General features: G+C 52.3%; 1 protein-coding gene across 2 annotated transcripts in view; it reads right to left on the reverse strand.

Moving 5' to 3' along the window:
* Nucleotides 1-7,481: 7,481 nt before the first annotated feature.
* The window catches only part of KPNB1 (karyopherin subunit beta 1), a 28,109-nt gene continuing 21,686 nt past the window's right edge, over nucleotides 7,482-13,904 (reverse strand). Inside the window, exons 16-22 of one of the 2 annotated variants that reach the window (XM_068919293.1) lie at nucleotides 13,717-13,799; nucleotides 12,982-13,089; nucleotides 12,589-12,732; nucleotides 12,380-12,485; nucleotides 11,911-12,025; nucleotides 11,151-11,312; nucleotides 7,482-10,592 (exon numbers count right to left, since the gene is read on the reverse strand). In XM_068919293.1, the coding sequence (XP_068775394.1) occupies nucleotide 10,592; nucleotides 11,151-11,312; nucleotides 11,911-12,025; nucleotides 12,380-12,485; nucleotides 12,589-12,732; nucleotides 12,982-13,089; nucleotides 13,717-13,799 (719 nt within the window). In that variant the 3' untranslated portion in view covers nucleotides 7,482-10,591. Of the gene's footprint in view, nucleotides 10,593-11,146; nucleotides 11,313-11,910; nucleotides 12,026-12,379; nucleotides 12,486-12,588; nucleotides 12,733-12,981; nucleotides 13,090-13,716; nucleotides 13,800-13,904 lie in introns of those variants that run through there. The other variant, XM_068919294.1, reaches the window with a different exon arrangement.

Consider the following 13,904-nt stretch of genomic DNA (forward strand, 5'->3'; position numbering starts at 1 on the left):
CCCCGCTCGGCCGCCCCCGCCGCGGCCCCGGCCCCGACTCCGGCCCCGGCTCCGGCTCCTTCCGCTCCGGAGCCACCGCGCAACCACGTGGGCACCGGGCCGCCGCCAGCGCCCTCCCCCCGGTGCGCTCCGGGACCGCCCCGCCCCGCCCCGCCGGTGCCGGCCCGGTGTCACCGCCCCCGGTGCCGCTCCGGTGCTGCCCCGGCCCCCCCCCCCCCCCCCCCCCCCCCGCCGCCGCTGCTGCTGCTGCTCCGCTACCGCCCCAGCACCCTCCGCCGCTGCCGCTCCTGCCCCAGCCCCGGTACCGCTCCGAAACTGCCCTGTGCCTGCCCCATCCTGGGTCCCCATGTGCGCCCCCTGCCCCATGCCATCCCATCCGCATCCCCATCTCATCCCCATCCCGTCCTCATCCGCGTCCCCATCCCCATCCCCTGCCCCATCCTGGGTCCCCATCTGCATCCCCTGCCACATCCCATCCCCATCCCCTGCCCCATCCCGTCCTCATCCGCGTCCCCATCCCCATCCCCTGCCCCATCCCATCCTCATCTGCATCCCCATCCCCTGCCCCATGCCATCCCATCTGCATCCCCATCCCATCCCCATCCCCTGCCCCATCCCGTCCTCATCCTCATCCACATCCCCATCCCCTGCCTCATCCTGGGTCCCCATCCGCATCCCCTGCCCCATCCCATCCTCATTCACGTCCCCATCCCATCCCCATCCCCTGCCCCATCCCGTCCTCATCCTCATCCACATCCCCATCCCCTGCCCCATCCCATCCTCATCCACATCCCCATCCCCTGCCCCATCCTGGGTCCCCATCCGCATCCCCTGACCCCATGCCATCCCATCTGCATCCCCATCTCATCCCCATCCCGTCCTCATCCACATCCCCATCCCCTGCCCCATCCTGGGTCCCCATCCGCATCCCCTGACCCCATGCCATCCCATCTGCATCCCCATCTCATCCCCATCCCGTCCTCATCCACATCCCCATCCCCTGCCCCATCCTGGGTCCCTATCCACATCTCCATCCCCTGCCCCATCCTGGGTCCCCATCCGCATCCCCTGCCCCATCCCATCCTCATTCACGTCCCCATCCCCATCCCATCCTCATCCACATCCCCTGCCCCGTCCCCATCCTGGGTCCCCATCCCCATCCCCTGCCCCATCCCGACAACCTCAGGAGTGCAGCGGAGCCGGGCGGGAGGAGGCGCTGGCCCCACACGGCCGTGGCCCCCAGCCCCGTGCCGAGAGGAGGCGGAGAGGCCGGAGGGGCCCCCGCCAGCGCCCACGGGGGCTGTGCTCGCCCTCCCTCCTGAGAACGCTTTATTCCCTGGATTGTTCTCTGGGAGACGCTTCCATTATGGAACTACGTTTTTTTTTTTTCCCCACGTTGCTGCACGCAGTTTATTAATAGCTGTTCTCCTTTCTGCCAGCTCCGCTGTCGCCAAGGGTTCCCCCTCTGCAAGCTGTGTTTGGGGGATCAGCTCTCCCCAGGGAGAGGAACCGGACAAATCCCCGACAGCGGGGGAGGCCGGGGGCACCGCAGGGGCCAGCGGCGGCTGCACGGGGGTCCGCACCGAAGGGCTCGGCTGGGAGGTGGTGGAGAGGGCCCCACGGTGCCGGCAGAGCCCCGCCGCCGGCCGCAAAATTCCCGGCGTCTCCGGCGAGACCCTCGTGCCGACGGCTGCCCGGGGCTGCCCCACCGAGGCGCTTTCCCAAATCGTGACTTCGGAGGCTGGGCCGCGGCACTGCGGAGACACGGGAGCAGGGAGCGATGCCGCGGCCCCGCCACCGGACTGCTCGCGCCGGTGCTGCAAGGAGAGGCGGCAGCGGCTGGATGGCGGCACGGATGCGCTGGGAGGTCGTGCCTGTGATTCAGCAGCTCCCGCGCGGGAGCCAGGCCGGGGGAGCAGCCGGAGCACTGGGACCCCCCGGCAGGAGCTGGGCACAGCACCGGCCTTTTCCATGTTTCTCCCCAGCCAAAAACACAGTGCACCTCAGCGCTCCCCTTTTGGGGTGACCCAACGCCCCAGAAAGGCCCCCGCAAAGCGCCAGTTGCTGCAGACCCCGGCTCCGAGCGCACATGTCCCCGCTCCAGCCAAGGACGGGCGTGAGGCTGGTAATAGGCTTTTATGAGCAAAACATAACAATTTCCATCTGAATTTCTGCCAGGAAATCAGCTCATTCTGCTCGGTGCATGGCAGGAGAAAGACAAATAGCTCTTGGGGATTGGAGGAATTTCACCATTGCTCCGAAATACAGGACAGCAGCACTTAGCAGAGGGGAATTAGAGGCAGGATGGGCAATGCCAGAGGCAGGGGGAGACGGGGGGCTGCTCCCTGCCACAAGCAGGGCCCCAGAAAAAACCCAAGTGGCATTTCAGGATTTGCTCATGCTCACAGATTGCTGCAAGTCACTTTGAAGTGCAAATTAAGCTTTTTTTTCCATCAGGTTTGAAGTTAATTTTGATGCAAAGAAAACAGCACATCTTCACCCATGCATACGCGCGAAGGAGGCAGGTGCTGCAGAGCCGATTCCCGCGCCCGGCGGCACCTGGGGACCCGGCCCCCTTCGGAAAGCGGTCCAACAGCCCCCGCGAGCCCGCAAACACAGGGGAGGGGGCACAGAACAACTACGCCTTAAGGAAAATATCTTGCAACGTGTCTGCGAGAGCTGTCGCAGTGTCTGCTTTGAAGAGAAGCTCGGGAGAAAGGCGAAGGGAGACCTAGAGGCAGAAGGAGCAACTGGGTCTGCCGGGAGCGCTGCCCGCGTAACCCGGGCCCTGGTGTTTCGGCCCCCCGGCCGGGACGCAGCAGAGCACTGGTGGAAAGCGCACGAGCACAGACGTGAAAGCCAGGGGCTGGTTTCAGCAGAGCCAGGCCGTGCTGGCCGGGGACCCGGAGCAAGGCCACGGCGGATGCTCTGCTCCTCCCTAGGCTGTAGCGTCTCTGCCTTTTTCCCCAGCAGATGAATCCACCACCCCGTTTCGGCAGGTTTATCCACGGCACGAAGACGAGGAGGGAGCACGGATGGCTGATCGCTCCTCAAAGGATTTTTTCCTCCTCTTGGTTTCCCCAAAGTCTCAAGCCCAGCATCTCCCCGGGAGAAACAGGCAGCGAAAGAGCCCCCAGCCTGCGGAGGAGCCTCCGCCAGCCTCGGCCCCACCGCGTCCCCCCGAGCCACGCGCCCACCCGCGGCCCGGAGAGACACGGCCCCGGGCCGAGCCCTCCCCGGCGCAGCAGAGGCACCGGCTGCATCACGGCCGCGCGGTCCAGGCCCCGACGACGCTGGTGACAAAGGCGTGGAGCCTCCGCGGCTCGTGTCCCCCCGCCTGCTCTAGCAGCGCAGCCGCAACTTCCCCTGCCCAGACGCCCAACGGCAAGGAGGGGTTTGCAGCACCTCGAGTCGTTTCGAGAGCAGCGACTGAGATGCGCGCCCAGAGCTGCACCAGAGCGACAGGACCAGCTCTCCGAAGCCTTCTCTATTACCAGCTTTGCTGCTCCAGGCACAGTCATTATTGCAGAGACAGTAATTTTCCCTGAATAAAACCTGCGCGAGGAAAGTTACCTTGGAAGAGCGAGCGCCAAGTCACTCGTTCTGCAGCAGTCCTGCTAGCCGGCTGCCCCGTGCAGTCCAACCTGAAGTCAACACCACCTGGCCGCGCTGGGAAAGCGCCGCTGCGGAGGGATCCTGGCAAAATTCCCGTGCACTTCATCAGAGTTCGGCTTTCACCTCTTGGCTTTGATAGTAACAGAGGAAACACAACCACCTACCTCCTTATCCAAGTGCTCCGCTGGCTTCTCAGCTGCTCCAAAATCCTGTTCACGATGACATTCCTCCAACCCCCCCCCCCCCCCCCCCCCCCAATATCCGTGTGCCTTCTCCATCTGCCTGCCAGGGGCCGTCCGTCTTGCTCGCTTCCCCAGCTCGCGTGTGCGTGTGTCGCTCACCCCGCGGCGGCCGCCGGGTTTTTAAACATCTGCCATGCCAGCATCCCTCTCCCAGATTCCCATGTTGACTTGAGCACTGAATTATTTAACTCTAATGCATCTCGGGTATGCTCAGGGTCTCGGCTAATCTGCGCGCTTCCACGACACAGCACACCAGCTACAGGCAGAAATAGGAAATTAAAAACGTACGCAGTTTTCCCAGCAAAGGACTGTGTCATGCTCCCTCCTCCTAACAAATACGGAACAGGGAGAGGCAGGTCTGGCTTCGCTTTCTCGCCATGAGAAGTAATTGTCCTGGGTGGCAGAAAACTAATCGCTGCCTGAGCGCACCGAGAAGGGGCTGCGCTGGAGGAGGCCAGCGCAACGGGCTCGCCCTCGCAAAACGGACGCGGGAGGCGCAGGCTCCCGAAGCGGGGAGAGCTGCCTCAAAAATATCATCTCCTAAACCAGATGAGCTCAAAGATGACGGAGAAAGCGGCCAAGTGACTCCTCTGGTTCCTGCAGCACCTAAGCGGAGATCAGACAGAATCACAGAATCGTTTAGGTTGGCAGGGACCTCTGGAGATCATCTCGTCCAACCTCCCTGCTCAAGCAGGGGCCTCTAGAGCATATTGCCCAGGATCACATCCAGACAGGTTTTGAATATCTCCAGGGAAGGAGACTCCACTACCTCTCTGGGCAACCTGGTCCAATGCTCTGTCACCCTCACAGGGAAGAAGTTTTTTCTCAGGTTTAGGTGGAACTTCCTGTGGTTCAGTCCTGTGGCGTTGCGTCTTGTGGTTCAGACGCAACGCGAGGCCGGCTCCCAACCCAACCTCTCGGGCTGCGGTACTTCCTCGAACAGCCTGCGCTACTCGTAGGCTGCAGCCTCCCGGGGTTCACGCGAGGCTTGAATTCTGCTAAAAACATCAGCCTAATTCTGCTAAAAACATCAGCCTAAACCCCTCACGCATCAGTCTCTTCTCCTCACCCTCAGTGGCAGGTCTCATCCGTTACGTGCATTAACGTTCAACAGGAACGGAGGAGCCGGGCAGATCTCCGACTCAAAAGCTTTACTTGCTCGAGCAGTATTTTTTCTTGCACTTCACGTGGAGGCAGGGTGGGACCCTTCAGCCATTCCCGACAAAAGATTAACCCAGCTGCCTTTTAGCAGGGGACGCTTAAAAAACCCACGTTGGACCCACGTGAAGTCCAACAGCTTTAGCTAGCCACCAGGAGAGGTTTCATCTTCCACGCCGTGGTATCCAAATGCCTTCATCGGCCCCTGCTGCCGCTGGGATGAGGACGAGCAGGACTCCTGTAAATTCTCCCATGACTTTTTCGCTGGTCTAATGCAGGAATATGAAACTCGCTTAATTTACACCAGAAGCCACAGACCCATTTGTAGAACGGCTATTTTAAGCACAGAGGTTAGACCAGCACAGATGCATCTTGATGGAGAGAATCTAATCATCCTGCCGCACATCCACTTAGAGGGGAAAACCTCAGATCATTTTCCACTTGGCTTATCTGTACCCGCCAAGCAACAGCACTTAGCTGAAAGAAGAGTACCACGTACTCAAAAGTCAATACCAAACCCAGCTCCCACCTGGGCAAGGCATCCCTGGGCTGGTCTGAAGACATCATCTTTCAGTGACACCTTGGAAAAAGTGACCTTGGCAGATTATTACGGGGGGCAGAGGGGACACAACTCTCCAGCAAAAACTCTTCCAAGCCCCGCTCAGTTCGCGATGCCAGCCCCCCCGTTACACAGCAGCCAGAGCCACCCCGCTGCGACACCTCTCTCCTTGCAACCTCAGATTTCACAGCTCCGCTCCCTTTTCCGGCCGCTCGTCGGGAGAACTCAAAGCGCTTCAGCCCGCCTTAGCGCCCGCTGCCTCGGCTCACGCTCCGCGCGGCCTCGCCGCAGCGTTGACCCCTTCGCTTTCGATCTAGAGGTAGCAGCGACGTTCCCAACCAAGTGCTAATGTCAGCACCCCTGGCGGAAGCTCTGATCGAGTAGGCCGGGAATTGCACGCAAAGCGCTTTCTACGCCACCGAAGCCGCGGCTCTGAGCGCAGAGCTGCTCTGCCGGAGCCGAGGCAGCTGTACGCGCATATGTACAAAACCATCACGCTCGCTCGCGGCCAGCTGCATCAGCGCATCTCCGCGGCCTCAGCTCTAGGGTTTCAGGGCCGCGTCCCACGGCGAGCCAGAGGCAGGCTCAGAGCTCAGACCGGCAGGGCGCGAGCGCAAGGCTATAAACCCTCACGCAACCCTACCGCTGTCTTAAGTGCTATCTGCTGTCCTGGCAAGGGCAGCAACGAGTACCGGAGAGCGTAAGGAGAGTATAAGCAGGAGGAAAGCTCTAACATGTGACCAGAGAGCATAAAGCCCTCTCCAGAGCCCCTTCCTAATCAGCACAGTCCTTCCGTAATCACGCTGATCCCCGCTCAGCGCCTACGCAGCGCAGCCGCCCAGCTCGAGCTCGCTCGCAGCAGGAAGATTTAACGTTTCTCATCTGGATGCCCCGATTCGGTAGGTGTTGTGGCAGGAAGACTGCACTCCCACATCAGGCAGAGGCACATACAACACTATTTTAGCCAGCTAAGCGTAGCTGCGCGCTGCCTGGGTTTTGCAGCACAGACACTTCCCATCACACTCAATCACAGGAAGCCGTTCCTGGAACAGCTTACGATAGCATGATTTCTTTTAACGCGCTTCGGTGGCTGACACAAGGGCAACTCGCCAGCGCTGCGTGCTAAGCCAGCGGCTCTTCTCGCACCCCCATAGCTGACACCTTGGGAACAACAGAGTTAAAACACACAGCCATAAAACTAAGGTCCTGTCCACTCAGTCAAAAACACCCTGCAGTTTCATTCCAGGGTTAACAGGGTTGTGACACCAACTAAATCGCCACACAGGTAAGCACGTTGTCCCCTTGCACTGCCGGCACGACCATCCCCCAGGTCTCCCTCGAGGCAGACACCGCAGGTGTGGCGGGCCTGGGCGCCAGGCACAGCTACTGCAAGTTAAACCAGTCCTTCGCAGGAAGGTGCTGAGGCCAGGTTGTCGCCCTCCAAGGGCGGAAGTTTTCCCCCTCCGCCTTTTTTTCCCAAGGCCTGCATAGAAACTGGGCTTCCTTCCCTCCCAAGCGTGCTCGCTGTAGGGACCGAGGTCCCCCCAGGAAACCCAGCACTTGGCAAATCAGCATGTTCACCTCAAGCCACCCATCACTCCGCAGGCAGTGCCAGGGAGAACGGAGGGGAAAAAATAATAATAATAATCAAGAAACTGAGTCAACCGCAGAGGAGACCAAGCTCCCGTTCCCGGAAATAGTTTTGTACGGCACTGTTATCCCTGTGTGTTTGAGTGGCACATATGGCTGATGACACACTGCTGTCACCTTCAGCTCCCCCAAACAGGAAACGGGCGATCGTCACTCATTCAGCGCGCACACCCACACAGTCTCGCTGAGCAACGCGGGCGGAGGAAGAGCTCTGGCAGGAGGCGATGCAGCGGCTCTACAAAATGAAGCAGCAAAAGTAATGAAAACAAAAATAAAGCAGCTTTTATTTAGAAGGTAAATAAATCAATCCTAGCAATTTGTTAGTAATTGGGTCCTTTCCAATCATTATTAACAAGTCAAAACAGCCAATCAGGCGGTGGCACAGTAACAGTACTCAAGTGTCGGTGCAGATTAAAGTCTTCGCTATTGGGTGCCAAACGAACACCAAAGCACTGGTTTCTTGTTAGGTAAGACTGACAAATTGGCAAAAATTAGGTTAATAAAGGAACTTGATTCTGAGCTAAAACATCAGGATTGCGTTAATGGGCACTTTTAAAGATTAAACTTTTCCCCCAATCGGTGCGTGGCAAGACATTTGATTAGGAGAAAGGAGAGAGAGCATGATACAGAAGCGCCAGAGCACAACACGAGCTGAGCTACTGCTTGGGACAACACCCTCTCAGCCCCTTCCAGACAGCCGTGCTTCCTCCCGGCTCAGTCACAGCCGGCCTCGCCTCAGCAGCAAAGCGTGTACGGTGCGCGGCCCAGGCTGCGAGCTAAGAAATGCTTCGCTGAAACAAGCACATTTTAATCCTAGTGCTGAAAGGGCACTTAAGAAAACAAAACAAACCACCAAGGATTCATTCTATTAATTAAGTCTGCCAGGCAGTGAAACCAGCTCTTTAAAAACGTACGTCAAATAGGTGTTCGGCCCTCCCTCTAAAACCCAGGAGTCACAGGATTAAAGGATAACAGTTACAGGCCTAGGCACCAAACACTGGAAGTACAGACCAGTTTCTTCTCACTACTGCACTACAGGATGTTATTGCTCACATGAAAGCCTGCATTGTTTAGAGTTACTTTGAGAACTGGTTCCCTGAAACAAAAGCCCCAAAAAACAAAAACTCCAAAACAAACATGACAGACACAAGGTTTGTTTCCACTACTGTCTCAGTGTACTTTATTCTCCTGCTGTCTACAGCTGAACAGCCACACAGGACAGAAACAGGTAGCACTGAGGAATGATCAGATTTCTTCCCTCCACGCCCCCTCCCCAACTTCAGGAATGGCTTTTTTTTTTTTTTTTTTTTTTAAAAGGAAATCCCACCCCACCTCAAGAAACAAAAATAAAAAGAAAAGGCATTACTAGAAATGTGACCCAGGCCTCTTCCTAGTCTGTGTTCAGGAGCTGGTTGGCTCTCCCAGTTAACAGAGCTTTTCCTCTCAAAATGCCTGGGATTTTTTTTTTATTATTATTTTTGTACACTGGTTCAAAGGTCGGCACTTCGACTGCATTCTGAACCCAGCACTGAAGGCACATATCTGATACCCTGTACAAGAGCTATTGTGGATGCTGCAGTGCGGATGGGCAACAAAAGTGGACTCCATTGTAATGGATCCTAGGATCAGACTGGGAAAAGGAAATTGGGGAATAAAGCAGATTGTGACTGGCTTAAAAAAAAAAAAAAATTACTGGCTAAGGTTTTCTACTTCCCCCCCCCAACAAACAGCTTTTAAAAATGCCCATGTTAAACTGCAGATTCAAATGCTGGTAGTATCAACAGCTGCATTAATAAAAATGAAATGAAAAAATAGTCTCAAACCCTGCACCTTCTCCATTTCTGTTGGCTTATTGCTGACAATCTAGGATAAGCAAGGGACTATTCCTCAAAACAAAAAAAAGTCTCATTTAAGAGGAAACAAGAGATTCTGATCCTTCATGTGAAAATAAAGAGTTGCATGATTAGGGAAGCAGTAAACAGCCAATTCATTTCAGAGTTGCCCATCAGACTGTTACTACTCTACTAAAAAATTGTTAATGGGTTCCCCTTCTACTGGAAAGACCAAGAATACAAAAAGGAATTATTGGGGAATGTTTGACACCATTTTATTAATCTTCAACTGCAGTGGAAAAATATAACCTTTTACAAGTGCCGTCTTGTGTAAGCTCAAGTCAGTATATATATATTTTATATAAATTTCTTTTTTCCTTTTTTTGTTTTTGAAGTGCAGCAAGAGACCAATACCACGTTAAATTTGATCAAATAAAGAGCACAAAAGGCCAAGCAGTTTCCAAATGGCATTTTATCAGATTTTGTTTGAACATTGAATTTATCCTCATTTTGCAATCCAAAATATTACCTGAAGTTTTTTTTTTGTTTTTCAACTCTTTGGCACAATTTTTCTGGGTGTTCGGGCTGCTACAGTACAAGTCAGGAGAGATCTTTCCCTTTGCGTTCTTTCTGCCAATTCGGAGCACTTATGTTTATGTTTTTGTTTTTTAAGCCTGAAATCGTTTGACAATTTATTTCTATTCCCTCTAACGCAAGAGCTTTTTCCCCCATTTCTACATTCACAGTTGAACAATATTAAGGAAGGAAAGGCGCTTTGATGAAACAAGATCATGAAAAGCGTCACTCAGAACGGGAGCTCTGAACATTCGTCAGTGTTTCCCTAAAATAAAAAAGCCCTAAAGAGCGACTTTCCTTTTTTTTCCTCTTTTCTTTTTTACATCTCTTATGCTGCATCAGTAGACTGAACTTCGGTTAGTTTATGAAATGCAACAGCTAACCCTTTTTTGGGAAAAGATAAACTGCAATGACTTGAAGTTGAGAATGTGGATACCGCCTCATTCACACACACTCACTCTTAGACTGAAAATCCTTCACCCCTCCTTTTATCCCATGCACCGACAGCATCGTGTGGCAAAGGTTACAGAAGGCGGGCTGGAGACCCAGACTCCATCTCTCTCCAGCAGCCAAAGCCAGACCTCAAACAAAGAGCACCACAGTTGAACCTAGTTCCCTCTCTCCCAAACCGGCCATTCCATTCTGCACTGGCCAAGACAGAAAAGCTAGTCCTAGTCTGTCGGAAGAAGAGACTGCTTATTACTTTAATGGAAATCGGTCATTCCCTCTTCCTGAAGATGGCCGATGCCAGGTTTTCTACGCAAGTCAGTGCTCAGCTCACTAACAGCGCTGCTGCTGTTGCTGTGGCGGGATTTTCAATGTGGTGTGTTTCAAGCCTCACTCACTCATCCTCTCATTCCCAAACATTCAGCATCCGTGCACACTCCTCACTTCCGGGTTTTTTCAAAAGATTGGAGATTTCCAGTGGGGGTCTCAGGTGTCATCCCAATGGTAACAGATCTGCAAGCAAAAAGGGTCAATCAAACAAAAACCCCCACAAAAATCCACGTTCAGGAAGTAAGAGAAAACTAACAGGAAGAAAAAGCAACTTCACAAGACTAACGGAGAAATAACAGGGATATTAAGGGAATTCCCCATATAAGGTGACAAAGCCGGAATAGGCTTATTCTCCCAAAGGCAGATATGCTACGACGCCCCCTTTCTACAACCTGCTCCTTTTAAAAGGCGACACTGACGTGACCAGCGGTATTACTGAAGTCTTTACGCACTTGGAGCGGTTCAGCATTGTCCTAGACTGGCAAGCGTGGTGCATTTCACAACGCAAGAAGCCTTCAACCCTGTATCTCGTCTTAGGAAAGTCAAGGAGTTCACTGTACTTCTCAATGTTTGCATGTGTTCTGATAGGCAAGACCACAGATGGGGCTTGTTTACAGAAAAATAAACTAAAAAATAACCTTCTATAGAAGGCAGCTTTTGTGAAGCATGCCTTTCAGACTCAGGAGTTTAGCCAATTTCATAATCATGCAACGTGAAAAGGAGGTGGGTGGAATCCCTTACCAAGCTTGATTCTTCAGTTTTCTCAGTTCTTTAGTCGCCCAGGTAGCAAGGGTTTTTGTTTTGTTCGTCTTGGATCTTCTTCCTTCAGTTAGCAGTTCATGTATCATGGGTCTAGCTTCTACTAATTTCAGTACATCTTTTCCAAATGCTGTACACAAATCCCTGGAGAAGAAAAAGGCTTTCGAGGCTGAGTGCCACAAACAGATGTGCCAGTACCAGTCTGATCGGCTCTTGCTAGCAAAAAGAAATCTGACTCACAACTAACGTCCTTTTAAAAAGGCTGCATATGGTCACTAATTTCAGCAGCAGGAGAGCTGAACGCTTTTCCTCAAATTGTGACTAACTGAAGACATTCAATCTCCCATCCAAAGACCGATCTCCCTAAATTCAACAAATGACGGAAAAAATTCAGACCCGAGCTCCTCCACACCCAAGGAATTGAGGTTTTGGGCATTTACTTTTAAGGTAAGGTCATCTTTGAAAATCCTAGATCTGGAATTTCTATAACACGCATGCAGTTTTCACTCGTACCTACAGGTTTTCACCCTGTCAGTTAAAGGGCCTCACCTGCATTAACCACTGCCCTTCACTTTCACTTTACACCTTGGTTTAAGTGTCCAACTCTGGACTGTAAAAAGCCAGAATTGATACTAAACACTGCAGGACGGTCTTACAACTGCAGCATGGAATATTAAACCTATTGTACAAAGACTTCTAGTGATGAGCGCTGTCAATTTTATGATATCTTTAGGGTGCTTACCCTATCAGTCCAGCAGCACATGCCACTACTCCATCTGTGTGATCCTCATCTCCAGCAATGTGGTCAATGAAAGACAGAATAAATTCTACTCTGGGTTGCACCAACATCACATCCGCTAAAAGAAAGAAAACAACTTTTTTTTTATGGCAGGATGAAACAGTCCAAATTTAATCATCTACCCTTTACAAGGGCTTCCAATAAACTCCTAGACAGCCAGAATTCAACCCCAAAAGAGCTCTCCAGGCCAGGGAGGAGAAAAACTGCCAATGGAGGCAAGAGGAACTAGAGTGAAGAGTTCTAAACCCATTCTCTACTCATGGCAGTTAAAGTATTTACTCCCACACAAAAAGGGATTAACAAGGATATTCCTATGAACGAGACGAACAACTCCCATGAGACAGCTTCTTCAAGCACAGTTTTTCCTATCATTTCAGCCACAGTTAACACCACAGCAGGACAGAGTACTCACGATGCACATTTTCTTGGTCTCCCTTCAATCCTTGGATGATGCCAGTGTAAGCTTCCAGACAGCCCTCCCTCAACTCATTCAGGTAATCCACCATATCATAATCCGACTAGAAAGGCAACAGGAAATCATGCTTTAGCAATGCCCTTGATGAAGTATACCTTACTTGTTTATGGCTTTAACGAGAACTGCAGAGTGCAGTGTTGGCTCACCTTATCAACCTGTGCTTGGGAGGCCTGCTGGAGAGTATTCAATACAACATCCAGGTACTTTTTAAACTCTCCTCCAATGGCAAGGGCGATATCACCAAACACTGAAAGAATCTGAGGCTTCACAGACCTATGAACATTTTCATTCTGGAAGAGATTTCAGCACCATTAAGCTGCACTTTTTAAAGGGGAAAAGCTAATAAATTAGGACATGTACTTGAAATTTCAACCCTCATCCTCAATAAATTTGGATTCAATTCAAATGGTAAGCAGTATAGTTGTCAAACATGAGATCTTCAGAGCATGCCTAACACTTCTGCTTCTCCCACCTCCCACTTTCTTCTCAGTATGCAAGCCAACTGTTACTAACTGGCTAATGAGAAGGTAAACACTCACCCCCAAGTTCTCCAAGAGCAGCTGCATAACCTCATCACAGAAAGGCAAGATGTTGGATTGCAGGGCTCTACATAAGTCACCAACCAGGCCCACTGCAGCCAGACAAACCTGCAAATAGAACAGCAAGTAATACACCCACCCAATGAGTCAGTCTTCCACATCCTATGTGGAAGCTCTAGCTTATTAGAGCACTGAGTAGTGGTGAGAGGCTGTAACCATTAAAATCACCAAGTACGGTGACCCTCATGTAACAGCTGGTGAGTCCGTGCTTTGTAAACCGTTTAAGTTAGAACCTGCAAAGAAGATCCGGACAAGTTCATCCAACCGAGAGAGCAAGAGTTCCAGACGCCAAAGTGACAGGTACTTGGTCCGAACAATTGCTACCGAATTCAGCAGCCAGGTGTTCTAAGTATCAGCCCCACAGCGAGTACCACGACTTGACGTTCTGATGGAAATTCACAGCCAGTGGCAACCTCTCTCCTCATCAAGGAGGACTAATATGCAGCCACTGTGAAAATGCAGGTGTCAAGTCAATAAAGGCCTTCTGCTGAATTAAGTAGAAGGGAGTCTTAAATTTGTGCATGCAGACAGTAATTATAGAAAAATCCATGGGGCTCCAACTCTTGTCACCAGAAGCTGTGGTATTTTACGGATGCACACCTGCTGAACTCAGCATCTGTGAGCAGATGCAAATTTAGAGATTTTAAACAAAGGGCTGCCTGATTTGACCTCTACCTGGTACTCAGCATAGTTCTTCAGTCCAATGCCAAGGAACGGCTTGAAGGCATCCATGTACTTCAGAAACTCTCCACCTAAGACTGTGCACAGAAAACACTCTGGTTAGAGAAAAAATTCTGACCTACAACACTTTTCCTCAAGTTCTACAAAAAAGAAACCCACCGTCACATTCCACCCAAAACCAG

Source organism: Struthio camelus, chromosome 25, assembly GCF_040807025.1.
Source record: "Struthio camelus isolate bStrCam1 chromosome 25, bStrCam1.hap1, whole genome shotgun sequence".
Classification (NCBI taxonomy): domain Eukaryota; kingdom Metazoa; phylum Chordata; class Aves; order Struthioniformes; family Struthionidae; genus Struthio; species Struthio camelus.